The 27,864-nt window shown below is 44.9% G+C and overlaps 1 protein-coding gene across 1 annotated transcript in view; it reads left to right on the forward strand.

The window, feature by feature from the left end:
* Positions 1-3,501: 3,501 nt before the first annotated feature.
* PRKCQ (protein kinase C theta) overlaps positions 3,502-27,864 on the forward strand; it is a 37,725-nt gene continuing 13,362 nt past the window's right edge. The window contains exons 1-12 of the mRNA XM_066550082.1: positions 3,502-3,533; positions 4,674-4,799; positions 9,045-9,244; positions 10,440-10,500; positions 12,101-12,263; positions 12,896-12,927; positions 13,024-13,109; positions 14,163-14,292; positions 15,585-15,694; positions 15,828-15,945; positions 16,957-17,132; positions 20,219-20,392. Coding sequence (XP_066406179.1) covers positions 4,682-4,799; positions 9,045-9,244; positions 10,440-10,500; positions 12,101-12,263; positions 12,896-12,927; positions 13,024-13,109; positions 14,163-14,292; positions 15,585-15,694; positions 15,828-15,945; positions 16,957-17,132; positions 20,219-20,392 — 1,368 coding nt within the window. The 5' untranslated portion in view covers positions 3,502-3,533; positions 4,674-4,681. The remainder of the gene's footprint in view (positions 3,534-4,673; positions 4,800-9,044; positions 9,245-10,439; positions 10,501-12,100; positions 12,264-12,895; positions 12,928-13,023; positions 13,110-14,162; positions 14,293-15,584; positions 15,695-15,827; positions 15,946-16,956; positions 17,133-20,218; positions 20,393-27,864) is intronic.

A 27,864-nucleotide genomic window follows, 5' to 3' on the forward strand; every position in this document is an offset into this window, starting at 1 on the left:
AGAAAGCTGCACTTCATCCTTGGTTTTCAGACACCTCACAGGATCCTTTCCACTGGGAAATTAAGCAGACACTCTCCATATCCAGTGCAGCTGTTTGTGGTGTTAAATTAAACTGCTGCTATTGCAGAGAGCCGTGCTGGAGCTGAGCTCTTGCTTAATCGCTTATGGCCATGGATGCCAGCCAAGCAGCAGTCCTGGAGTGGCAAACACTGGAAATCTGACCTGGAAAACAGATGTGTGGACCAAAGCCAAGGTGGTTTCAGGAAAGGCAGTGGGAGAAAAGAGAGGAAAGCAGGAAACCAGTTATCTGTCTGATTTATTGGGCAGCGTAAAGAAATCCACCCCAGAGCAGAGTGCTCACACGAGGCTGGTACAGCAGTAAACTCTGGTTTTAGCAAGCTTGAGCCAGCCTTTGCAAGGCTTAGGAGGGCAGCTGTTGGTTTATCAGTGCTGACCCTTGCTGTGCCAAACCCACTGTTTGCTTTGCAGCTGGTGGGAAGTTCTCACCTGTTTGCTGGAGGCTGCAGAGCATCTCCTGCAATAAACTGGTTTATGTGGAGTCCCAGCACAGGTCTCTCAGATTTGATACATTGAAGGGATCCATTGAAATTTTAATGGTTTGAGGAATCTGATCAACACCACATCTTGAATGACGGTGCTTCATGTGAACAGATCATCCCCAGGTATTCCCATTGGCTCTCAGAGGAGGGAAATCTCACATTGGTGGTTCCAGCTCAGGATCTGAGGGTGCCAATTTCCCTCTGTTCCTCTCTCAGGAGCCTGGGGGACTGCCTGATGTGATGAGGGCAGCTGTTGGTTTATCAGTGCTGACCCTTGCTGTGCCAAACCCACTGTTTGCTTTGCAGCTGGTGGAAAGTTCTCACCTGTTTGCTGGAGGCTGCAGAGCATCTCCTGCAATAAACTGGTTTATGTGGAGTCCCAGCACAGGTCTCTCAGATTTGATACATTGAAGGGATCCATTGAAATTTTAATGGTTTGAGGAATCTGATCAGCACCACATCTTGCAGTGAAGGTGCTTCATGTGAACAGAACGTCCCTAGATATTCACACTGGCTCTCACAGGAGGGAAATCTCACATTGGTGGTTCCAGCTCAGGATCTCAGGGTGCCAATTTCCCTCTGTTCCTCTCTCAGGAGCCCAGAGGTCTGCCTGGCATGGGGATGCAGATGTTGCAGACATCTGGGTCTTGGTGAGATCTATCCCCCTGTGTCTCCACAGAACCTCTTGAGCTTTGAAGTGACCTCTTCTTGTCCCCCTTCTTGTCCCTCTTCTTGTCCCCCTGCTTGAGCTTTGAAGTGACCTCTTCTTGTTCCCCTCTCCTGCCCAAGCAGGGACACCAGGAGCTGCCCTGGATCATGCCCAGATGGCTTTTGAATATTTCAAGAGTGAAGATTCCACGACATCTCTGGGGTACCTGATCAGGAGGTGCTTGATGGCAGAGAGCCAAAATGAAGAGTTGCACTGGAGGGGAGGGAGGGAGGGAATATCCAGCATTTAAGATGAAGGAAAATTTTAAATGACACTGCTCAGGGTGCTGATCCACAGACCTGAGCAGGTGTCTTGTAGTTCATCCAAGCTGTGATTTTTGGAGCAGTGATAGGAGTATTTAGCAGGACAAGAGCTTTCACAGTTCTACCTCCGTTGTGAATACATTGATTTAATTGAAGTGTGATGAATTGCAGCTCAAACATTTAGTCCTAATTTTGTTTCTTTAGTACCTGAGTCAATAGTGCCACCACATTTTACTGCTGAGGAGCCATCAAAAGATCTTTGGATTCTTTTAACAACACCCATGTGCTTAGATGCCCAACACACTGACTAATAATTCTGACTGCCACTCTGAGCTTTTAAAGGGGAATTTGGAAAGTCCTGGTAAGGGAATGCTTAACCCCTTGCCCTTCCTCCTGCTCCTGCTTGTGGAACAAGAGGTTCCTGAAGCCAGAGGTGTAGGTATTAGGGATTAGGAAGAGGATCATAATTTTTTCTTACCCAGCAGTGACCAGAAATGGTGGAGTATGGTAGAGGCAAAGAGGACATTTCTGTTCACACAATTAAGATGTTTGGGCTGTTGTTTTAGTCTTTGACCATCTTTAGCTTTCCACACTGATGCTACAGAATATACAGCTCCTTGGATTTCACCTCTGCTGCCAGAGACCCTTTGATTTGTTTTTCCTTTTGTCTTTAGACTTCATAGGCTTCTTGTGTTTTGAAACAAAGGAAATGTCTAAGTAATAATACATGTCTGCATTGCACAGAGAGAGAGAGAAAAATATATATTAAAATATATATATATATAATTTCTTTCCACTGAAGAGATTTTTTCCCTTCTTAATTTGATCAGGTTTCTCTGCTTCTGGCAGCTGAGGCAGAACTTTTAGCCTTTTCTTGCCATGGAGCACTCACAAAGCACTCACTGTACTTCTCTGCAGTGCCACAGGTCTCGCTGTGCTTGAGGATCTGTACAAATGCAAGTGACTCTCCAAGGCAGCTTCATCAGGCACTTGGCTAATGTGAAACCTCCTTCAGAGATGCTGCCCTCATCCAGAGGAGAACAGGATTGTCCTGATTGCCTGCACCCAGCCCCACTTGGTGCTTTGCCTTTCCCAGCTTCTGGGACTTTGGAGAAGCTCTGATGTTTTCCTGGTTGAGGGCAATGCCACATGCAGAGATCCATGACCTCTGCATTCCCAGAGATACACAACAGACACGAGTCACAGGACATTTTTCTCTTTCTCTGCCCCATCCTCTCTTCCCCCAAACTTCTGATGGTTTTCTTCTCTTTTGAGTGCAGTATTCAAGAGAGTTTTTGACTTTTTTGCTGTTTTCCTGAAAACTCAGCCTGGTTGTTGGCTAACACATCCAGGACCTCAAACAGGAACGAGAGTCTTCAGATGCTGTTTATTGTATAAATTGGCCTGATGTAGAGTGGTAAATTTAGGGAAACCTTCTGGGAAGGCAAATTCTTTGTCAGAGAACACGGACAGTTGGCTTCATGAGCCATCTGTGTGAGAAAATGTTGGAATGTGAGTGCTCAGTGCTTGTGAATGCTCAGCCAGAAGATTTGGTGTTCCAGTCCCAGCAATAACTGCAGCAGTTTGTCTTTGTTTTATAAAACAGGAGGAAGGAGAAGATCTCATCAGATCAGGATACAAGTGGAATAACAACCTGCCACCTGGCCATCTGCTGACAAAAAGTTATTCTGGAATTCTGGGTTTTGTAGCAGCCCCAGACTTTTGTACGAGGGGCTGATGGAAACTCATCACTCCACACTGCTGGGGAAGAGAGAAGACGCTCAAGCAAAGGGCTACATCTTGGTTCCTCAAATTCTCCTCTCTCCTTGATGGTCTTGCCTCCTGTGTCCTTGAACAGAGAGCAGGTTTTGAAATCAGCCTGGCCAGAGGAGCAGATATTCATTCAGCTGAAAAAAACCTTTCCATGTGTCCACAATAGTGATGAAAAGAGAAGCCCCTCTCAGAGACTGAACTCATCTGTCAGGAAAATACCATTCGCAGGTAAGAAAATGCTATTCCCAGCAAAACACAAGGAACTTCTTCCAAGTGAGGCTAGAGAAGCTTCCCTTCACAAAGATAATTTTTTATGTGTAAAATGCAGAAGAGAGTTGGCTGCATCCCACACCACGAGTCATTCATCCTTTTGCTGTTGTGCTTGAACAATGTGTCCTTGTCAGTATATTTGACAGATAACAGCTGGTGATAGCACTGATGGCTTTTAACTCTGGAGGTCCAAGACAGACATCTGCAGCTGAGTTCAAAGTGCCTCTTGCTCCCCATTGACTGGAAGAGAAGCCAGGAATGACAGGCTCAGACAATGAGACAAAAGTTGGGTGGTAAATCCCAGTTTTGGGCCCAGATGGTAAAATGATGGGCACTAGCTACAGCAGTTAGTAATTTCTGGTTTCAGTAAATCTTCTCTCTGAAGGCTTTGAAAGACCTTGCAGAGAAAGTTTTGTAGTTTTCAGCCCAAAGGTTTTGTAGTGTTTCCTGGCACCTTGATTATATTTGTTTCTGTTTTCAGCTGCTTAAAATAAATCCTGAGGTGCCGTTTTCTCTGGTGGGGTATTTTGTTTCACTGTCTATACAGTGTGGTTCATATGAGCTGAACTTTCTCTTTATAGCTTCACTTGTGAATATGGTTCAGCACCCAGGAATGCCTGAGCTCCTTCCCATGCCATATATAAATAGTGCACAGTTATTTCACAGTTTCATATTCAGCTTGCAGGCTTCCAACAGTATTCCCAAACCCCTCTCTACGCCCACAGCATTCAGGTTCTTGATGTGACTCAACATCAGTTACAGCAGAGGTTCATCCCAGGCCAAGCAAGCTCTGATTTGTGACTCCTGTGCATTGTCATCCTCATTCCCAGCAGTCGGTGTGAAGTGCTCAGGGCTGCTCCTGTGGGTTTTCCCAGCCCTGTGATGAGTTCAGCTCCGTGGTTAAGCCAAGAGCTGAGTTCCAGTACCTTGGGCACGTCCAGCAGTGCTGGCTCAGTCCGTGGAAGGAAGTCAGAGAGGCTGCAGCTGGATGGATAACTAGCGGCCAGCGTCCGCTGCCCGACGGAGATAAGGGGTGCTCAAAACCAGGGGAAGTTTTAGACTCTGTCCCAAGTGTTGCCTGTCTCTTGTTTGGCACAGGACTTGTCATGTCTCCCTTCCTGAGGATTGGTTTGTCCAACTATGACAGTGGCCCTTACCTGCCATCCCAGGGGGAGGTGATTAACCCCTACTGCGCCGTGATGGTTAAAGAAGCTGTGGAGTCAGGTAGGTGGGGAGGGGTTGAGCATGGATGGGGGCTTCTATAATTCATGTCTGTGCTTTTCTGTGTCATTTCTTCTGTGTGGGCAACTAGAATGAACCATAAAATAGGTTGGCTTGGAAGAGACCTCAGAGATCATCCATTTCCAACCCCACTTTATAAAGATTGGTGAAGCCCTTTGTGCGTCCCAGCACAGCGCAAGTTTGGGTTTGGTGTGGTCTGCAAGGCAATCTGATTTTAAGATGGTGCCAAGCAAATCTGTATCTCCAATTTGAGGATATTACCAGCTGCATTACAAGCCCCAGCATGTGACAGAGCAGATGAGCCGAGCTGTATTTGGTTTCACCCTTCCAAGACCAGTTGTTGGTTTGTCAGTGGGACTCCAGACGGGTGAAATCTGAGTGCGCTAAAATATTCTGGCAGGGCCATCTTTGTTAATCACTTTTTTGGGGGAAACTGACAGACCCAGCCACTTCCATAATTAAAAAAAAAAAAAGGTACTCAGCCCAGTCTCTGCAGAAATAGTTAATTTATCTGTGTAATTGCTGTGCTGTGTAAAAGGTTTGAAAATGAAACCTCCTGAGAAGCTGTTTGCTGTGTCTGGATCTATGGATTGTTGCACATTTATCCTGATTGAGCAACACTGATGAGTCCTCCTTTGGAAAACATTTATTCTATGTCTTATGCATGAAAATAATTCCAGTGAAAGGACGAAAAGTTCTCCAGTTGTGCTTTTGAAGAATCATGAAGAGCAAGACCTTCAGTGTTAAGGAGTTACTCATATTGGCTGATATTTAGCTTAAATCTTTGATAAATTTCTAATTTGACTGCTGTGATTCTTTGAAAAATAAAATCCACTCAGAAATCCCTATTTATTGAGAATCCCCATGACTGTAATCCCCAGAGGATCTTAAAGTAGTTTTAAAAAATTAGAATTTTAAAATAGTTCAGTATTTCACTGGGGTTCATTTTTTGTTTAAGAGTCAGCATTTATCACATTGAACTTTGTCTTGCCTTAAATGATACTTCAAATAATAATGGAAGATGTGGTGAATAGTAAATTCAAAAGGAAAGAAAATACTGCATGACAAGATATCCCTAAGATCTCACTTTTATCAGAAAATACATTCTATTTTAGCTCTGTGCAGAGCTTGGCTGTTTGCTTTAATGAGGCTTTTGAAAGCCATAACTCAAATTGAAATCTGTGTCAGTTTAAAAGTGAATAAAATCAACTTGGTCAGAACAGACCTATATTTATTTGTCTGACACAGAACTGAAAGTGTTTTCTGGTATCCAGCAAACACAAAAGTATTTTCTAAGGGATATAATTTTACTGCTCCTCAGAGTCAGTAATCATTATAGTAATTATATTTATTTTAATTATTACTGTAATAATTAAAACTAATTTTTATATTATTATTATTATAATAAATCCTCTACCAACAAGAAATAAAAAATTGTGTTTGAGGGAACTTTTCTCCATTACTGAGGACTGAGTGCAGGAAAGTGACTTTCTGCTATTAGGAGATTTCTGTTTGCTGGGATGTAATTTCATCTGGTGATGGCTCAGAGCATGGTGGGACAGCCAGAGGCACTCATCTCATCAGTGAACCTCCTGGGACTGCTCCACCTCACCCTCCCCTCCTACGGTGGGCTGAAGCACCTGTGGGAGGTGTTAATCTGCTGGAGGTGTTTAAATGTGTGGATGGACACCTTTACCTTAAGGGCACTGAGGAAAGTGAGGCCACCATGGAATCCATGCACCCTGTAATTCCCAGGTAGTGATGTGTGAGCAATCCCAGCCTGAGGAACACATCCATGAGGAGTGTGGTGAATCACACCCTGGAAAAGCTCCCCCCTGACCACACAGACCACTCAGAGGTCTCTGTCTGACGTGCAGGGAGATGAGCCTGACTCCAAATTCCAGGAATGCTCACCATCCCAAGGAGCTGTCATGCTCTAACAGGCTCCAAGAAGGCAAAAGGTCTCCAGACAACCATTAACTACGTATATTTGAGGTAGAATCATGGAATCATTAAGATGGGGAAAGACCTCCAATAATTAATTAGCTGTTAATCCAATGCTGCCAGTTCCACCACTGAACTGTGTCTTACCCCTGCTTCATGATCATTTTTCTTTTGGTCATAATTTGCTCTCCAGCTCCTTGGTTTGACAAAGCACTTGCTATTCATTTGTAATGGGTTAAAAAATAATATATATATACATATATATATATACCTGATATACAAATTTTGGCTAAAATTTTGGCATGACCAAGGAGTAGGAGTGGACCAGCTGCACAGCCAGTGAGAGATGCAAATCATCCTGGCCTTGTGCACTGACACTTGGCCATGAAAATTTTTTTAAGGGCAGAAATGATTGCTGAGCAGGGCAGGACATGCCTACATGTTCAAGGCCAAGGAACAACCTGGTCTAGTGGAAGTTGTCCCTGCCCATGGCAGGGGGATGGAACTGGAGAGTTTTTTAAGGTCTCTTCCAACCTAAACCATTCCGTGGTTCTATGTTTAGCACTGGCAAATTGTGGGGTTTTTTGGTTTTGGTTTTGTTTGGTTGGTTGGCTGGGTTTTTACAAACAGAACAGTGGTAGATGATAAATGTGTTTCCAAAAACAGGGAATTTGGGAGTTTGGGTTCATGCCAAAGGCTGTCCCTTGTCAACCAGCCATAATAAAAAGGTCATTGGTCCCCAGGAATCTGAGAGTGTTGAACATCCTCTGTGGACACAGGGATGTCGCAACAAGACCTCAGTGAAGAATTTCAGAAGTTCTGGATAGATCTTGGGCAGCCTGTTACATTTTTCCACTTGCTTATTTTGTAAAAGAACCTTGTCACATTATAATGCAATCTGAAAAAACAAAAGCAACCAAAAAAAACCTGAAAAACAAACCACACCTCCATACAGTTGGAGGTGCTACAGCAATTTATAACTGATGACAAAATATTTCAGAAATTATGTGTGCCTCTGAGATATAAAAAGAGTCTGCCCTTTAAAAGTGGCTTCTGCCTTCACAAGCCACCTGGCCAGGTGCCATTTTGCCACCTGCCTTGGTGACATTTGCTTCATGAAGGCTCCTGCTCAGTGTTTGAACTCAGCAAAGCCTCCAGGAAAAGCTCTCCCAGCCACAGTGGAAGCTGCTCCCCGGGAAAGACAGTTGCAATTTCATTTTTCAGGAGCCTGGGGTTAGATTAATCCCTGGCAGAATTCCACAGCCGTCAGCGGGACGCACCAGGGGTGACTGTCTGATCCCGTATATTGGGCAGTTCATTCACATTCCAGGGCTTGTTTATTTAAGCCTGGTGTCCTGGAGTGCAACACAAATGAAAGCACTTGTTTTGCAAGTGCTGTGTTTCACATCTGTGGCTTTTTCACTGATGCAGCAAAGAAATGATGGTCCTTTACTGGGATTTCTGTTTTCCAGGATGCTGGAAAGTTTATGTCTCATTTTTGTCTCAGATTTTTTGTGAATTAGTCCTCTCATTTAGGGAAAATTTTTCTTCAGCATGTGTTACCTTCCAGCTGAATGTTTTTTTCTATCTGGAATTATTGGAAATAGCAGCAGGGTCTTTAGACAGGGGTCAGGTCTGCTGCTTTTTTCCTCTTATTCCTTCAGCTTCAGCATTTGATGGGTTGAATATTTGCAAAGAGTAAGTGTGATAGAGAATTTACCTTGAGTAAGCATCCAAGACTTTTACAGGGCTGTATGAAGTAAAACTGGCTCTGTGAGATAAATAAATCTGGCTGAGACTCTTTTCAGAGAGACCAGTTAGGGAGAACCCTCTGCAAACCTCAGAGATACCCATTTTTTTACCCATCGCCATATTAAGATGCTGTGAAGGAAGAGGAATTAAAGCATTAGGGAAAGTTTGTTTCATTGAAAACTCTACATCCCTGTGAGATAGTTACAGGTCTGCAAGACTGTTCATGCTTTAACATCCCTTAGCTGGCTACTGGGCTGGACATTAATCCCAAAGAGCACCCAGATTTTGGGGGCTTTGAAGCAAACCTGTCTCATTTTGCAGTGCCCTGGGACAGGTGATAAACAAAGTAGTTGTGTGGGATGGGATTCACCTGATTAGAAGAGGGTGTTTATGGTGTTGGGGTCAGCATTAGAGATCTCCCCAGCAGAACTGGTGGGGTCAAGGGTGGAAATTACATTTTTAGGGTAAATGTCTGTATTTGGTCTCATGAACTGCCCTCACTGCATGGATTTGTGTTCTCCCTCTTGACAGAGAATGGCCAAGTGTATGTGCAGAAGAAGCCCACCATGTACCCACCCTGGAACAGCACTTTTGATGCCCACATCAACAATGGCCGGGTCATGCACATCGTGGTCAAGGACAAAAGTGCTGAAATGGTCTCAGAGACCACAGTGGAGCTCAAGGTGCTGGCAGAGAGGTGCAAAAAGAGCAATGGGAAGACAGAGATATGGGTGAGCATCACTCTCTTCTCCTGTAGGATGTGCTGGGGAGCTGCTGCAGGGTAAGGGGAGGTGTCCTTGTGTCCATGCCACGCAGCGCAGTGGGGACTGGCTGGAATAATGTTTGGAGGCTACTTGGGTGTGACTTGAGGGAGAGACTTGTCAGAAAAGAAGAGCTTGGCACTTTTATTTTAATTGAAACCTGCCCTGTGCTAGTGAGGATCCTGCTTCAGGTGAGCTGTGCCCACGTATTAATCTTTGCTGAGGAAACCCACTGGGAACAAATGTTAGTATGACTGGCTGAACATGAGTTATTTTATGTTCTCTGGGGAAACAGCTTTAAAAATTTTATCTGATATCAAGCAGCTGATTCACAGCTGCCTGAGTTCAGAGTTATGTCAGAGCAACTCCTTAAAAATCACTGAAGTTATGGTGGCGTAAATTTGAACAGTCTTCACAAGAATGCTGAATGAGGGGTTCTGTTCCCTGCTAGTCCAAGCAAGAAAGATCCTGGCAGAAATCTTTAAAATACAGTATCCATCTTATACATAGTCCAGTGGATTCAGATTTCCAAAGGCACTTATGGATGATGAGTCAGGTAGGTAGGAATTGTCAAGTCCAGATGGAAGGCCCCAAAAAATGCCTGAATCACACAGAATGACTGGGTTGGAAGAGACCTTCAGGATCATCGAGTCCAACCCAGCCCCAACACCTCAACTGGACCATGGCACCACAATAATGAGCTTGTAGCATCCCTCAGGTTGACTGTAAAGGAGTTAGACTTGCAGAACTGAGTGCCTAAAACATTTCAGCATCACCTGTCTGAAGCTGGCTGGGTTTTTTGAACTGCTTCCACTTTCCCCTTGCAGGATCCATTGGGAACAAGTTTTCTCTGTAGATAGTGGTGGTCCTAATTTGGTGTCAAAAAAGATGCCTACATCTTCTGTGGTTTAATCACATTCATCTTTCCTATCATGCTTCTCTGAATGTTTGATATGAGGTGATCCAGCCTCCTCTCTCTGTAGCTGCTCCTACCCTACCTTGCTGCCTCACATGGGTATGAGCAACCTGAAAATTAGCATTCATTGCTATTCATCAGTTCCCAGTGGGAAAAGGAGATCACTTGAAAGTCATCTGAAAAGATTTTTCCTTCTCTGAGTGACTGTTTAATGGACTTTTTTTCTTGTTTTTCACTTATCTCAACCAGCTAGAACTGAAGCCTCAAGGGCGAATGCTGATGAATGCAAGATACTTCCTGGAAATAAGTGGCAAGTGATTCTGTTTGTTAATTTATGGCTGTGATTCCTGGGCTCTGGGGCAGACATGGTGCCTTCATTAAAAGCAATGCCTATGTTATTACTGACTGATCCATGACAACAAACATTAACTGCTTGAAACGAAAACTCCAGAAAAGTGATTTTTTATTGTGTGGTGACTATTCTTCTGTGATTTGCAAGGCATATTTTTTGGCTGGTTTACCACTAAATGGCAGATATTCCCATTATGCTAAACAAGACAGAACAGATACATAAGGAGGCAGCTCCCTCTGAAATAATTCTGCTTTATGTACTGCAAGAAATTCATGGAGGGGCTGGAGCATGTCCAGAGAAGGGAACAGAGCTGGGGAAGGGGCTGGAGCCCCAGGAGGGGCTGAGGGAGCTGGAAAGGGGCTCAGCCTGGAGAAAAGGAGGCTCAGGGGGGACCTTGTGGCTCTGCACAAGTCCCTGCCAGGAGGAGACAGCCAGGGGGTGTCAGGCTCTGATCCCAGGGAACAGGGACAGGAGGAGAGGGAATGGCCTCAGGGAACAGCCTCAGGTTGGCTATTAAGGAAAAATTCTTGTAGAAAAGGCTGCATGCTTCTTTGTTGAAGGAAATGGGTTTAATTCAAATGCTTGGTCTTATTCTCCCATCTTTGTTGCCAGAATTCTCATACCCTCAGGTGCAGGGTGTAGCTGTGAGGTGCAGATATCTGGAAGGCTCTTCCAATCATAGAAACAGAGAATCACTGAAAGCAGCCATGGCCATGCTGATATTTTCTTAACCATCCCTACCTTTAATGTGGACTGGACTGCTGTTTGTGTGTTAAAAGGGGTTAGGAAGGCCAAGCATAGAAAATGCAAGTTGTGCTTCTATAACAAATATCAAGATCAGCATCAGATCACACAGGGAGCCAGTTCCTACAGGTTACCTGTGTGACTCACTGTGCAGTGCAGGCGTGAAACTAAGCAGAGATTGATTTTCTATGTGAATTTCAGATTTGTAGGCACAAGCACATGTAGAAGTGCACGTGAAGTCAGAGTTGGTTTGTTTGCTGTCCTAAAAAGTTTAAATAACTGTGAGTAACAGCAAGGGCACAGCAAACAGCAAGGCAAGTGTTGGCATGGAAAAATAACAAGAAGAATATCCTGGGACAAAAATATCTGCTTACTGACAAATGTATATGCACACAGAAAAGATTCTGTTAAATACCCATAAATATATATATATACACACATGTGTTTGTGTCCATATATCAGTAATTATTTTATGTAATCCTTTTAGGGCATGCTTCTTCAGTGCAGTACAAAGTCAAAGTTTTATGTTTAAATTACCTCTCCTTGGGAAATTTTTGTTCTAGGTTTCAAGAGCAGTGCTATGAATACTCAAGAGAGCTCAGTATCCCAAGTCTAAAGTCATTCCAGTGTAGGAATGGTGGATAAAAGCCATCCAAATGAGACTTTTGTGGGTTTCATAAAATGATATTTCTTGGAGCATTCGTTACCATGAGTGAATCATTAGCTTCAGTCATGTAGTATTTGAGCAATTTGCATTTTCTGAAGGCACCTGATCAGGACAGGGTACACTTAAATACCTTCCCTCTCCTCCCAGATGCAAAGGACCTGGCTGACTGTGAGACTGAAAGCTTCTTCTCCTTGCACCAGCGCAGGGGAGCCATCAAACAGGCCAAAATCCACAACGTCAAGTGCCATGAGTTCACAGCCACCTTCTTTCCACAGCCCACCTTCTGCTCTGTGTGCCACGAGTTTGTCTGGTAAATGGAAAAGGATCTGGGCTTCTTCTCCTTTTAACCCCAGGAACCCTTTCTGGTGTCACTGGGCACTTGGGAATGTGGCTTAGTGTTGGACATAGAAATGGGCAACATTTGGTCAACATGGGCAAGATCTGGGTTAATGGTTGGACTGGATGATTTCAAAGGTCTTTTCTGGATGATTTTAAAGGTCTTTTCCAACCTCAAAGTTTCCATGATTCCCTGTTAAGTATCTGTGCTCCTCCTGTAAGACCCTTGGCATTTTACGTGTGGAGTTATTGCGTCACTTTAAGGATGTGGTTTGCAGTTGTAATTCCAGCTGTAAAAAATTCCCCTCACTTTTTAATTTATTTTTTTACAAATATTTTTGGGTTTGGCAAAATGCACAGGTATTTCTCATCGGTCCAGTTTTCTGTTTGGGATATCATGAAATTCAGGATGTGGATGTGTGCTGAAAAGGCTGTGAGAACCATAGAGAATCACTCCCCCATTAGATTAAATACGGATAATGAAATTAAATAATCTCTACAAAGAGTGATAAAAAGCAAAGCTCCTTCTTTGATAATTATTGCTCTCCTTTCTTCTACTGAGGCTTTCAGACAACTCAGGATTAACCACTGCTCTGTTCATTTCAGGGGTCTGAATAAACAAGGCTATCAATGCAGACGTAAGAAACGTTCTTTTGTTTTCTTATTGTCATTATTTACTTAATCTTTTCTTAAGAAATTTCTTTATTAACACCATGACACCCTTGCTGTTGCAGAATGTAACGCTGCCATTCATAAGAAGTGCATTGATAAAGTAATAGCCAAGTGTACAGGATCAGCAATCAATAGCAGAGAAACAATGGTAGGTCGTATTACTATTATTATTTGTTATTTTATTTTATTTTATTATTATGATTCCCTTTAAAAAGTCTTGAGTGTCATTCAGATCTCTCCTACACCACTGCAAAGCAACTTCTGATGAAGCAAAAGGACCTACTGAGCTAAGGACTCTGTGACCTCATCTGTGCCCTTTGCTTTTTATGTTCCCAGTGATTTCATTACCTCCTACTTAAGATTTACTCAAATGCAGCTGCAGAATAAGCAGTTGCTGAATCAGAACTGACATTTTTCTAATGCATAAAGTATAAGTCAGAGTGAAGTCATGGACACAAGGTGGAGATTTACTGGAGAAAACTCTTCACTATCCAATGTTAGGCTGGACATGAGGCTGAATTTTCAGATTTGTGCCTGAACAAATCTGTGCTTTTGTTATCTGAAACAGTCAGTGGGAGATCTGATGTCTCTGCTGTTATTTGCTTTGTTTTTCTCATGCCAGTTTATTCTAAAATTTTCTTTTTGGTAGGCAAAACCAGATCTTAAACTCCTGATAGGACTATTCCCTTCACTTTGTGTCCTACAACATCTGTTTACTCTCAGTCCCACCCTGGCTCCTGTTCTCCTACAATTTTTATAGATGAGATTGCTCTCCCTTCTCTTCTGACATCTCCAGGGTAGATGTAACCAACTTTGTCATCACCTTTCATACTAAAAGAATTACAACAGGCTCTTCCAAGGAGTGATTCATGACAACAAATGTAGACATCCATTGCAGGATGTGGTGAATGATTTTTAAAAGTACCAATGTTTTCCCACTGAGCATTAGGGGAGGCTGGGAATGTTGATGAGGCACAAGCTGTTTTTTGGTCAAGGCCAGGGGTGAAATCACCCAATTCCCTCTGAATTGCAGTCACTATGTATCAAAATTTGTGTGCCTGACAAACAATTTCTGCTTGGCAGTCACACCAAGGATAAAAGAGCAGTAGACACACCAACTTCTGTGGCACACGTTTGGTTTTCCACATGGAGCCGAGGTGGAAATGAGGAGTGGATTTTCAGCCTGGCTTTTGTCTTGCAGTTCCACAAGGAGAGGTTCAAGATCGACATGCCCCACCGCTTCAAAGTGTACAACTACAAGAGCCCCACCTTCTGTGAGCACTGTGGCACCCTCCTCTGGGGGCTGGCACGGCAGGGGCTGAAGTGTGACGGTGAGTCCCCGGCCAAGGTGGCACCAGCTGAGCATGGCGGGGTCGTTGTCTTTGGAGGGTGGCAGTCTGAAAATCCAAACTTCGTTTATCGCCCTTCTCTGCAAAACCAGTATGAGGTGACACCCTCTCGGGTTTCTGTGGTTGAGATGACCCCTGAGGTATTAAAAGTCTTGTTTCCCAGCCCCGTGACTGAAGAAGAAGTTGAGATTCCTCATCTCTGCTTTTCAGGGTTTTTATTTTCTCTTATCTATTCCATTCTTTCTCTGACCTGCTGAGATCTGTCCAGCAGGTTGGGTTGTGGCACAGTCCCTGCCCTTGGGGTGGTGTTGGCTTTTTGTACCAAGAACTACCTGTACTTTATTTACAATAATTTTCCAATACCTATCACCTATGTTAGACAGTCTGGCTCTACTCTAAACCAATCCAGAAGTGTCACCATCACAGCAGAAGATGGAGGACAAGAAGAAGAAGAAGAAGAAGAAGAAGAAGAAGGAGAAGAAGGACAGGACATGCCCAGATTCCTCCATCTTGCCTCTTGAACCCCCATTCTAAATCCCCAAAATTCTACATTTTCACCCTGTGACGAATAACTATCATTCTACTCAAACCCTTGTGGTTTGTAACTCCTCACACAAAGTTGGGAATTGTTTCCATGGGCTAAAATCAAAGGCACAGGTGTTTTTGACTCCGTTCCAAGGTCTCTGAGCCCCCTGCCAGGTTCTGGAATCACCCAGGGCAGCCAGAGCAATGTCCTGGGTTCTGACAGCACCCAGGAGGGTGAAGGAGTGGTCTACAGGACTGTCCTTCAAGGAGGATCATTCTTCAAGAATGAGGACAGCTGTCCATGTGCTGAGAGATATTTGATCCAGCAGGATGATGATTTGCTTCCCAAAGAGACAAAGAGCATCACAGTGACACTGTTCATCCCCCCAAATCACCCCCAGTATGAACTTTAGAGCAAGCAATAGCAAATAGCAAATAGAGCAAGCTCTATTTCCACTGTCAGACCCAAGACATTTCACTGTCTTCATCATCCCAAACCAATGGGAGGATCCTGTTTATCTCTGAGATGATGTCTTGTAGTTTTAGTAGCCTGTACCTGCAGAGGCTGATGGATGTGGAAATGCAACCCCTGGCCAGAGGAAAATACTAAAATATTCTCCATAGGGAACAAAAAAACTACCTGAGTACCATCTCAAGGACTCTTCAGGTGGCTGATCTCTGTCCCTGGCCAACACCTGCTCCTGCCCACCCCTTTACAGCCTTCATTGTCCTTGTGTTCTCTCTTTCAGCATGTGGCATGAACGTCCACCACAAGTGCCAGGCAAAAGTAGCAAATCTTTGTGGAGTGAACCAGAAACTGATGGCTGAAGCTCTGGCAATGATAGAGAGCACTCAGCAGGTAAATAGTTGAAGCATTTTTAGATGCTCTTCTAGATTTTGGCTTTTGTGAGTCACACTCAAGAAGTCACGGTGCTGTTCATAAGCTTGGCACGTGATTTTGGCTCAAAAATTTGCTGGTTTCTGTGCCCCAGGCTCGCTGCCAGCGCGACAGTGAACAGATCTCCAGGGATGGACCTCTGGAAATTGGCTTCCCTGTTCCTGTGAAGGATGTGACACCACTTCAGGCCTTGCCAGCATCAGGGAAAAAAGGTAATTCCTCCTGGTGATACAGGGCAGAGCTTTGTTGTTGTTTGGTTGGTACCTGGTGAGTTGGAGGTGACACGAGTGGGGAATTTATTGCCAAGTTCTAAACAGGATATTTGGAATCCTTCTGATCGCCATGGCCAATTTTCTTTCTGATTTCATATTTCTGGGTGGAGGTTGAATTCCAGTAGCTTTGAAAAGCACTGGTAGACCCCCACTTCACTCACCAGGAGCTGATCTAGGTGTCACAGCCCTCTGTGGTACAAGAACAGATGTTTAGGAGGTAAATGAGAGACTGACTGTGCCCTTTGGACCCCAAGGAGAAATAAATGATGTCCCCATCTGTGTTTATTTGTGTTCTGTTCTGCAAGTAGAACTGGCTGTGCTGATGTGAAACAGTAAAGCCTCAGGTGGTTTCACATCTGTTTCACATGTGGGTCAGTTTGCTGAGTAGTGTTCAGTGTTTTAGAGCAGTTACAGCAACAGGATAAATCCAGAGGGACAAAATCTCTTACAAGTTCTTATAAATTCAGGTCAGTGGAGTATTGGAAAAAGCTCAGAGTGATTCCACTCCAGGCTGGCTGGAATGGTTGATCTGGAATGCTTCACATCCAGAGCAGGAGCACAGTATGAAAATGCCACCCCACCTTTTCATCTAGCTTTGCCTAGGGTTTTGAAGAGACCTTGAAAAATGAAACTGCGTCATAATGGCAAGCAGCAAGATGGACTGGAGAAGACAAGTGACCAGAAATTAAGGATTTTGTGCCATAAAACAGAAAGATGAAGGAGTTTGTAAATTTTAAAAAAGCTACTGAAGAAGATGCAGCTTCCTCTGGAGTAAAGTTTCCTCTGGAGAGAAAGCAGTGTGGGAGCAGAGCCAGCTACTCAGAGATGGCCACCACACTTCCATTTGTTTAAAATACCCTTTTAAACCTCTAAGCAGAATACCTGTGAGTGTTCTGGGGATTTTCTGCTCCTGTCCAGGGGTTTATTTGAGTGCTTTGATGTGTGTTGCAGAGCCACAAGGCATCTCCTGGGAGACTCCAGTGGAGGGCACAGTGAAGGGAGAATCTCTCATAGAGTCAGACTTGGGAGAACAGTCCCAGGAACAGCAGGAGCACCAAGTGCAGTTAAAACTGACCATTGAAGATTTTGTCCTGCACAAGATGCTGGGGAAGGGCAGTTTTGGCAAGGTAAGCATTGGCACTGGGACACCACTGTTGGCATTTGCATTTAGTGCTTTGTGTGGCACTGAATAACATCTGCTTTGAAGGGACACTTAGGGAAAAACATGGAATGGAATCATTTGGTTGGAATGAATGGAATCATTTAGGTTGGAAAAGACCCCCAAGGTTTTTGCATCCAACTGCTAACCCAGCACTGCCAAGTCCACCACTGTGTCCCCGGGTGCCACATCCACGTGTTTTTTGAACATTTTCAGGGATGGTGACTCCACCACTTCCTTGGGCAGCCCCTTCCAATGCCTGAGCACTCTTCCAGTGAAGAAACTTTTTCCAATATCCCATCTCAGCCTCCCCTGGAACAACTTGAGGCCATTTCCTCTTGTCCTGTCCCTGTTCCCTGGGGTCAGAGCCTGACACCCCCCGGCTGTCCCCTCCTGTCAGGAGTTGTGCAGAGCCACAAGGTCCCCCCTGAGCCTCCTTTGCTCCAGGCTGAGCCCCTTCCCAGCTCCCTCAGCCCCTTCTGGTGTTCCAGCCCCTTCCCCAGCTCTGTTCCCTTCTCTGGACACACTCCAGCCCCTCAGTGTCTTTCTTGTAGTGATGGACCCAGAACTGAATACAGGATTTGAGGTGTGGCCTCACCAGTGCCCAGTACAGGTCACTGCCCTGGTCCTGCTGCCACACAATGGTTGTTAAATCTCCAAGTCTTCAAAGAATCCTTGCCCTGGCATGGCTGAATCCTGAACTCCATCTTCTCCTCACCTTGTCCTTCTCCCTGTCCCACTAGTTGCTCTCTCATGACAGGACAGGAATGCCCCAGGCAGGGTTTCAATTTCCCCTTCTGTGCAGGTTGATGGATCCAGGATATCCCCAGAGAGCTGGTGGGAGAGGTCTGTGTGCTCTCCCTCTTCACAGGGAGGTGGAAGCATGAGCTGGGAAGCTGAGTGTGGATCAGCTCTGCTCTCCAGAGCAGCAGGTCCCAGCTGGGAACAGTAGCTGCTCTTTCCAGCTCTGATCTGTGCTGCAGCCCAAAGCAAATTTTGCAGCAGCCAAGAATTTGTGCTTTTGAAACAAGAGCCACCTGTTTTCAGTGGGTTCTTTAATTCTGGTGAATTGTGGATTGTTCTTCCCCATTGCAGGGGACTCGTGTTACTCAGTGCCAGCACAGAGCTGAGAGAAGCAATTTCAGAGGGACTCCCCATTGTGTTTTCACAGCCAATAAGGAGGAGTATGGATCACATTGCCCCCATCCCACATCTTTCCAAGGGGGGAAACTGTGCCTTGACAAAGGGCTGCTTTTTGTCTGCTAAAAGATCTGGAGCAATTGCTGCAGCCAGTTCCTCAACTGGTGAAATATTTCCTGTGTTGGCCTTTCATACTAAAAAGTAATAGAATCATAGAATGGTTTGGGTTGAAAGGGACCTTAAAGACCATCTAGTTCCAACTCAATGGACAGGAAAATTTTCCACTAGAAAGTGTTGTGTCCACTTGTCGTGTCCACAGTTTGCAGGGGAGCCAGAGCTGAGGCATCTCACAGCTAAACCAGAGTACCCCAAACCAACATTCCAGACTAACCTGAAATCAAGAGTGTGGGTATAATATAGAAACATTTTTATTGGAAAGAAAGGATCTGTGGAGGTCTTGTTATCTAAACCATTCCTCAAAACAGGTTTCATGAGATGAGGTTGCTCAGGTGCTCATCTATTCAAGTCCTGAATACCTCCATTGAAGCACATTCTGTACCTTGTTCTAACCCTCATGCTGACATGGACTCTGCAGGTTTCTGCATCTCTCTGAAGTGCACACTGTGGGTGTGGAGAGGATGGGCCATTTTGTGCCTTTCTGCAACAAAAACTCACCCACGAGTTTCCTGTGCTGGGGTCGCTCCTGGTGCCCTCATTTGCTTGGAGAGAGATTCACTTCCCCATAGAGGGGACAGGGTGTGCACATCTCAGTGCCTGAGGGGTCTCTCCAGCTCTGTGTGATCCTGGGAGGCTGAGGGGCAGATCCATGAGGAGATCTCCCGCCACCCTCTCTGGATGTGGTCTGGCATCGCTTCCCTGCTCCTTGGAAGCCACAGCACAGGTCACAAATGCAGCACATTCATTCCCCAGGAGAGCAGTGCCCAGCACAAACATGAGGGTAAAAAGGGTGCCTGCAGCATCAGCACTGTGAGCATTTCTGTCATTCAGTGCAGAGACAGAGGGAGGCTCTACTCTCTGTCTGGTGCTACAAAGTGAAATGCAGCAGTAGCCAAAAGGGTAAATAAAACTTTTGTCAGGGCTAAAACATGTCTGAGCTTACTCAGTAAATAGTGTCTGGCAGAGAACTTCAAAGACCTCTTTGAAGAGGTCTTTAAATAAATCTTACACATTTATTCAGTCTATAGAAACAGGGTCAGCAGGCTGTTAGTGTGAAGATCAGGAGTGTCACTGCCTTCCAGGAGAGACTTCTTTGCTCTGTGGTCTCTAGAAAACCCTTCTCTACTGCTCTGGGTTTCATTTTCCCTGCCTATAAAAATAGACAGAGGTTGTAACTCCTCTGGGAGGTGTTTTCCCATTCCCAGGGAAGAACTTCTGCAAAAGCACAGGGGACCCAGCCTGTGTGCTCAGACCTGAAAACTGAGAGGAAGGAGAGAAAGACATCTGATACAAAACCAGTCTAATTACTGGTGGACATCTTTTTCCACCTGCTGAAGATCTGGTGCAGGGTATTTGCATTTCAAATGCTGACAAAGCAATATTCTGTGTTTTATTATTTGAAGTCAGAAAACAGGAAATGTATCTCAGGAGCATTTGCATGAGGATGGTTTCTGTCATCAGAGGTGTTTGGCTCTCTGGCATGTCCTGTCCATCCAGGCATGTAGGACCCTTCCTCTGTAATTGCCAAGAACTTCCCATCCTTCTCCAGGACTCAACTTCATAAAACTATTCTGGGTGTGGGGAGCAAACTCAAAGTCCCTAATGGCAGAATGGGGCCTTAAGCATCAAGGGTTTTAAGGTGTACGCCAGTGAATTCCCAGGAGCTCAGCTCCCATCCTCACATGGCTGTTCTGAGAGGAGATAATCCCTCTTCCTGAGCAGCTGTTTCCATTTCAGGTGTTCCTGGCTGAGCTGAAGAGCACAGACCAGTATTTTGCTGTGAAAGCCCTGAAGAAGGACGTGGTGCTGATGGATGATGACGTTGAGTGCACGATGGTGGAGAAGAGAGTCCTCTCCTTGGCTTGGGAGCACCCATTCCTCACCCATGTCTTCTGCACGTTCCAGACCAAGGTAAGACAAGCATCTGCCACCTTCTTCCACAGGCTGAGGATGCTTTACTGAAATACAGATGCTTGGTGAAGGGCTTGAGCCTGCTGGGGTCCACTTGGGACATGAAGTGGTGCTCAGGGAAGGGATCTTCAGATTAAGCACTTGGTAAATGGCTCCAGGAATTTAATCTATTTTCCCCATATCATTCTGGGGATGGGATGGTGTATTTGAGGATTATGACATCCAAGAGTCATTGAGGTAAAATCTGCTGTTAAAATCTGGTACCCTGGGCCAAGGATGTGCCAAGGCCACAGCCAGGGTAAGGATGTGTCCACACTGATGTGTTATCTGAACCTCTTGGCCCATGGAGCCTGGTGCTGCTGCTAGCCTGGATCAAAGCCAACTCAAGAAACCCTGGTTTTGGAGGATAAACCTGCTGTCATTCACTTATTTGCCCCTAGATGTTGGTAAATGGCAGCAGACACTGATGGTTCTGCAGTTCAGAGTTCCTGAAATCTCACTGAAGTGACATTTAAGTAATCCACATATTTCCATGGTCCTACATGCCAGCAACTGCTCAGCTTCCCAGAGCAACAACCAATAGCCTTAACACCAAAGCACACACAAGGCATAGAAAGAAACCATGGAAGTTTGGGGGTTTGTCTTTGTCCTACCTACTCAAACCATTCCTGAGAGATGGTTGATATCTCTTAGCTCAAATTCAGAGCAGCACTGGCTCATGGCTGCTTGTTCAGGGTTTTGTTTGGATGCTCCCAGTCCCTGCTCAGCGCCAGATTTGGTGGCACAAGGCCCTGCTCTGTAGGAGGTTCTTCTGCAGGGTCAGGAGAAACAAATACAACCTCTGTGGTACATCCCAGTCATCTGTGGGATGTGGCACCTGTTTAAAGACAGGTTAAATTTATAACAGAGAACGTCTGGGAACTGCTGTAGGTGATGTGACACTGAGCCCAGGCATTCATGTTTAACCCCTTGAGGACTGACAGTGGAATAATGTGTCCTGGGATGGGATCCTCGCCTGGCAAGGAAAGGAATTAACTCCCTACTTGAGAAGGGCAGGTTTTCAGAGGAAAATATAAATGCCACAACTCCAAAAGCAAAGATCAAGATTTAATTGAAGAGATAAAACATTCACAACAATCACAGCTCTGTGAGGGAGCTTTTACTCCAGGGATTGCTGCCTGTATCTCCAGAGGGATGCTGACTGAAGCCAGCAGCAGAACCATGTTGTCTGTGCTCCAGCCTGGTCTGGGAGCTGTAGTTGTGATGGTGTTCACAGGGGTCTTAGGATGAGGGAAGAGACGAGGATCTGACTCCATGTTTCAGAAGGCTGATTTATTATTTTATGATATATATTATATTAAAACTATACTAAAAGAATAGAAGAAAGGATTTCATCAGAAGGCTGGCTAAGAATAGAATAGGAATGAATAACAAAGGCTTGTGGCTGACCAAGACAGTCCAGACCAGCTGGGCTGTGATTGGCCATTAATTAGAAACAACCACATGAGACCAATGACAGCTGCACCTGTTGCATTCCACAGCAGCAGATAACCATTGTTTACATTTTGTTCCTGAGGCCTCTCAGCCTCTCAGGAGGAAAAATCCTAAGGAAAGGATTTTTCATAAAAGATGTCTGCAACAGTAGGTCAGGTTCGGGACGGTACAGCAGGGACAGTCTGCAGCTCTGGGCTCAGGCAATGCAGGCATGCAAGTGTCCCCTTCCCTCATGAGACCATGGGAAGAAGAGGAGAGGCCAAATGGAGTCATGTCAGGATCCAGGTGGGATTTACTGACTGTTTAAGGGGAAAAAGTGAAGGATGGGAAAGCAATGAGCGCCTGAAAAATTCATGTGTTCCAGGCTCGAAAAGCCAGATGATTTTTTTTCCACACTTCGGGGCAGCAGCACAGAATTGCCCTCCTGTCATGGAGAAAGAGTCCCCATCCAATCTCATCCCAAGCCATCACTGCCTCTTTAGGTCCGTGTGATCTCCCCATCCTGGCTCCACAGAGACAGGAGCTGGGATGGGGCTGCCCAGGCCAAAGCTGCTCTGGGCTCGGGTTGATTTTCAGCTCCTGTATTTTCTCCCCTAACCTTTGCAAGCCAGCAGGGATCACTCAGGGCAGGAAAGTCACCCAGAGCTGGGAGCTGTGACAACCTTGGATGGTCCTCCAGGGCTCAAAGCACTGTGGCTGTCAAAATGTCTTTTATGGCAATCATTTTAGGATCATGGAATGGTTTGGCTTGGAAGGGACCTAAAAAATCACCTATTTCCCACCCCCTGCCATGGGCAGAAGCCACAGCACCTCTGTGTAGAGTCCCTCTATGGATATTAATATTGAAAATATGACATTTTTTTGTTTCTTGGAGTTTCACTGGATAGATAAGTAGTTTCAAACAGAAACACATGTGCCAATGCCTTCCTGAATCCCTCATGCTTTGGCTTACCTGAGCTGCTCCAGGTGCTGAATGTCTCTGCAAAAGACAGTAAAAAACGGGAATATTCCTGCACCAAAACAAGGACCTCAATAGTCCACGTGTTTCTAGAGGGAGAAAAAAAGTCCTTTAATCTGTTGGCAGCTCTCTGAGCTCTGGGATGAGTTTCTTTCTCACCTCCACCCAGATAATGAGTGACTGCTCAATTATATAAATCTGGATGGCTCTTCAGACAGGTTTTAGATGGCACCAGGCACTTAATGCTCCTCTCTGTTCCAGTAGAGTCTGAATGGTCAATGCTTTCAAAACTCAGAACACTTTTCTTGTGTTATTGCATGAGAATAAATGCAAGCCCACAGTGTTTGGGGTTTTTTTTGTCCAATCTCTTTTTGAATTTTTCTGTTTTATTTTATTGCTGTAATCTTTGTGTCCAGATATTCAGCTGTCATAATTACATACTCTGAATTTTAACAATAAACTCAAAGAGCTATTCTGCTATATTAGATTTAAAGGGATGCTGTTATGTTAAAGAGGAGGAAAAACATGTTTATAACTCTGTGAAATCCCAAAATCAGTAATGCCAAAAGAGTGATTAGGCATCCCAGAACTTATGTTTTATTCTTTTTTGCATCTCACTGATCTTCTGCCATAAAAATCGGCTTCCCCTTTTTGAAAGTCACTTTTATTTCTGTTTCTTTACTTCATTGACCAAGTTTTATTAACACCCTTTACCTAAATGCAAATTAAATCTTGAGGCATTTTGACTTGCAGCACAAAATAGCAACAGAGAAGATTATCTCACCCCAAAAGAGAAGTAATCGTTACTGCAATTTAAAAGAAAATATTACAGAAATGTTTATTTTCTGCTTTACATATGTATTATATGTTTTCTCTGGTGGTGAGCCTTTTTCATATCCTCTGTTGCCCTTGTGTGCTTAATACTGACTGAAAAATCTCTTGCACTGACAGGAAGGAGAAAAGAATTGTAAACCAGGAGTGTGATCCTGATTTGAAAATTCTTTGTTTTCCATGGGTATTTTCAGATTCCTCATTAAAATATCTCCTCAGAGGTTACTTAAATTCCTGAATTTTTTTTTTCAAGCATGATTTCAGTTTTCTTCTCTCTCTGACTGGCTCTTGAGGGGCAGGGCTGATTTCTTTGCCCTGAATAATGAGCATGGGGTTGGCATGGGGACATTTCACACCCTTTGGATGTTCAGCTCCTCTGCCTGGTGGTGCCAGGGCCCTCCTGAACAGCCCCAGCTCCATCCTCCTACTTTTTCTTGGAAACATCTGTCCATCCCTGTAGTATTCTGAGTACTTTGAGCTTGGAAAAAAAATCTGATTCAAGGCCAAATTTGAAGCAGCTGATGGGAAATTTCAGGAAAGCTTTGAGGATTTTGCCTCTTGCAACCAACAGGCAGGAAAACTGGCAAGGTCTCGTTGGATCCTGGCCAAAATTTCAACGTGGTTTAGCAGAAACAGCAACATCTCAGCAGAGCTTTGGGATTCCTGCAAGGTTGTGCCAGAGGAGGTGTGAGCAGCTGTAATTATAACATCAAATGTATGAAGTTTTTGTAAGACATTTCTAGGTGATGTCAGCCCATGTGGTGTGAACTGGGGGAAGGCATTGGCCTGGAAAAGAGGAGGACAGCTCAGCACTGGGGTTTTTGAAGTAGAAGATGATTGCCATACTCGATACACATATTATCATTGCCTCCCTATTGTCCAGCCTGAGGGAAATCAGCCCAAAATGCATTCAGCTTTGCCTGAGATTTCTAAAAATCTGTAGTCTAGCTGAACTTTATCCTGAAAAAAAATTACTTCCTAAAATAAAAACTTTTTTTTCTGTTTGTCAACTGCTAAAACATTTACTTTTCATGGATTTGGCTACTTTTTGTTTTGGTTTTGGTCTGGTGATTTTTATTTTTTTTTTAATCCACAAATCTTTCTCTAGCCTTGAGAAAATCAGTCTCTCTGCAAGATTCTGCTGGACTCTGATAGGGAAAACCACTTCCTATTGCAAGACCTGGGCTGATGGTGCCTCAGTTTATCAGTGAGTGATGGGCTCTGTCTGCTCTGAGTGTGAGTAAAGGTCTTGGGATCTCAGAGCTCAAGTGGAAGCCAAGTCTGCACCTTCCTCTCTGCAAATGTGTTTTATTTATGTGTATAAATATATCCCTGTGCTTTGTACCAAGCAGATGGGCACACCTCGCTGAGCATCCCAAATGAGCAGCTCAAACAGCCAGGAATGCTGAGAGTGCAAGGATTAGAACAAGGAATAAACACTGAGAGAAAAGGCTGGACTGGATTACTGGGCAGCTGTAAGAAATGCTGCCATCTCCAGAAGATAGGCTGATATTACACAAGAGAGGGCGGGGAAAGTACTTAAACCTGAGAACAGAATCAAAGCTTGGATTGCTCTGGTGCAAATTCCAGTGCAGGTGAAGGAGTAACCCTGTGTTAACTGTTCCTCGTGACAGTGGACACAGAGAGGACTGCATTGCCCTCTTTCCCACTGGATGGGATGCTCTGATGGGATTGCAGCACTCAGTGACGTGGTGGAAAAGGCTTGAGAGGCTTTTGGGTGCCAGCTATCCCATGAAATAAAACAGATCCAAGGTGTGGATCAGCACCCAGACTATGCTGACCTGTATGAAAAGGTGAGACCAGAGCCAGCTGCAGGAACTGCATCATGTCCAGCCTTTCCCTTGGCCAGGGACAGGCTAGCTCAGTGGGAATGCAGGAGGATTAGGTCACTTGATCTGGAGCCTTCTCCACGTGGAGACATTTGTTAAGTTAACTAATCTAAACACAGGTAAAGCCACACTGTCCTGCAGCATTAATTATTCTGACATTCATCCTCCTGGAATCCCTGGGAAGAAGAATTTTTGCTCCTCAGTAAATGATGTTAAATTGCGTATTTGTATGTATGCAAGCGCTTTCAAAATGCAAAGAAAACAAAAATCTGAAAATCGCTGCAGAAAAGTGCTCTGGAGGGCTTCCAGCTGGTTAAAGGATTTTAAGAGCCTGTTAAAGGATGTACCTTCAAAAGATCAATTTAAATGCTGCCTGCTTTATGCTCATTGTTTATAAAGTTGAAAGCAGCTCTGATAGTGCCTATTCATTCTCCCAGCAGTGCAGCAGAGCAGAAGCAGGTTGGTTTAACCCCATCCCTGCCATGTCCTGGAAAGGCAGAGGGAGCAGGTGGTTCTGTGGGGAGGAGCTCAGCACAGGCACGGAGGGACTGAAAGGGCAGGAAAGTGAGTTCCTGCAGTGATCCAGGCTCTCAGCACCTAGCAGGAGTGGCTGGGCTGGGGAGCAGTGTTATTTTGTGTGTAGGAGCTGTGTTATACTGTGCAGGACACTGCTGCCATGTCCGTGTGTTGTACAACCTCGTGTTGTAGGGCTCTGTCTGCTGCAGGAGAAGTATTTCACCCTCCCACAGAAGGATTTGTGCTGTTCCCAGTGCTGCAGTGGAGAAAGCCCCTGAGAGATGGTCTAGAAGTAGGGAATGGCTGATTATCTTGGTTTGGAAGGACAGGTATCTGCTAAGGAAGGCAGGAGCCTCCCCTAAAATGGAAAATGTAAGCCCTCCCCACCCCTCCAAATTGCTATAGATTTTAAATTAAGAGGCTCTCAGGAAAAAATATGGGAGCAGGAAATAACAGTTCTTTAATAGGGAAGAAAAATAAAAGGATAAAATAAACAATGCAGTACACTAGAACAACACTGACAGAGTCAGAACCCAACCTGACACCCTGTGGGTCAGCAGTCCCATTGGAAATGCAGCTGCAGCCCTCCTGCAGTGTCAGGGGTGGTTCTGCTGGAGCAGGGATCCTGTAGAAGGGTGCAGTCTCTGCCTCTGAAGATCCAGTGGAAGAAGAGGCAGCTGCTGCTCCTCTGGGCAATCCAGTGGAGAAGCTGTGCTGGTGTTCCAGAATCTCCAGATTATATCCAGGTAGGAATGCTTGGCTCCTCCCCCTGGGCTCACATCTCCCAATGGGATGCTGTAGTTCTTATCAGCCATGCAGTGACATTCAATAGCTGTTATCAGCAGATGGCCTGTCCCAAGGGAGGAGTGGGTGTGGTCACTCAAAGAGAGAGAGATAAGGCAAACTGCCCACTTGACAAAAGATAATCTGCCATAGAGATAGCAATAGAAAACATCTTGCATTGCAATCTGGAACACTGATATATGGATATTTGTTGTCATCTTATTGCAGGGGTTCCATTCTGTTACCTCCTATCAAAAAAGTTTCACAGCTCCTTGGTGTTTCTTGTGGGCATCTCCTCAGAGCACTGACTCTTTCTCCTTCACAAAGCAGCCAACTGACTCCAGTGCCCTTCTCACCCCGCCACCCCACTCTTTTATAGCACTCTTCTGCTCACTGGTCACAGCTGTGGCCTGTTGAAGTCAGGCCTGTTCCTAATCTTTGATAATTGGCCCAGCTGCAGCTCCTTAGGGGTAAGATTACTTTCTACACTGTCTTTATTTTCTTATATTCTATGCCCCTACAGATATTCTTAAGACAACTGGTGTTAAATACGTCAGGAAATCTTTGGACAATGCTCTCAGACACATGGTGTGATTCTTAGGGGTGTCCTGTGCAGGGCCAGGAGTTGGACTTTGATGATCCTTGTTGGTCCCTTCCAGCTCAGAATTTCTGATTTTATAATTCACCTGGTGCAGTGTCCATCCCTGAGTGCAGGAAGGGCCTTTACAATCCTCCTTGAGCTCTGTGGTCGCTAAAAATGGTCATGAGGTCTGCAATGAGACGAAAATTTTTCTGTTGTGTGAAAAGAAAAGTTTGGCTTGAGAATTTGCTATCCAGGGATGCTCCCACAGGTGGTCAGCAAGTTATCTGTCACCTGCCTGCAGGGCAGAGGGGCTGGACACTCTGTCCAAGCCTCCTGCAGAGCTGTGTGGGTCTCACCACTGAGGAACAACATTCCTGCTTGTTTGCTCAACATCCACAGGCAGGACTGTTGAATTTGCAGGCAACTCCAACATGAGAAGGGACGAGAATCTTGACTC

This window comes from Molothrus aeneus, chromosome 5 (assembly GCF_037042795.1).
Source record: "Molothrus aeneus isolate 106 chromosome 5, BPBGC_Maene_1.0, whole genome shotgun sequence".
NCBI classification, from domain to species: Eukaryota; Metazoa; Chordata; class Aves; order Passeriformes; family Icteridae; genus Molothrus; species Molothrus aeneus.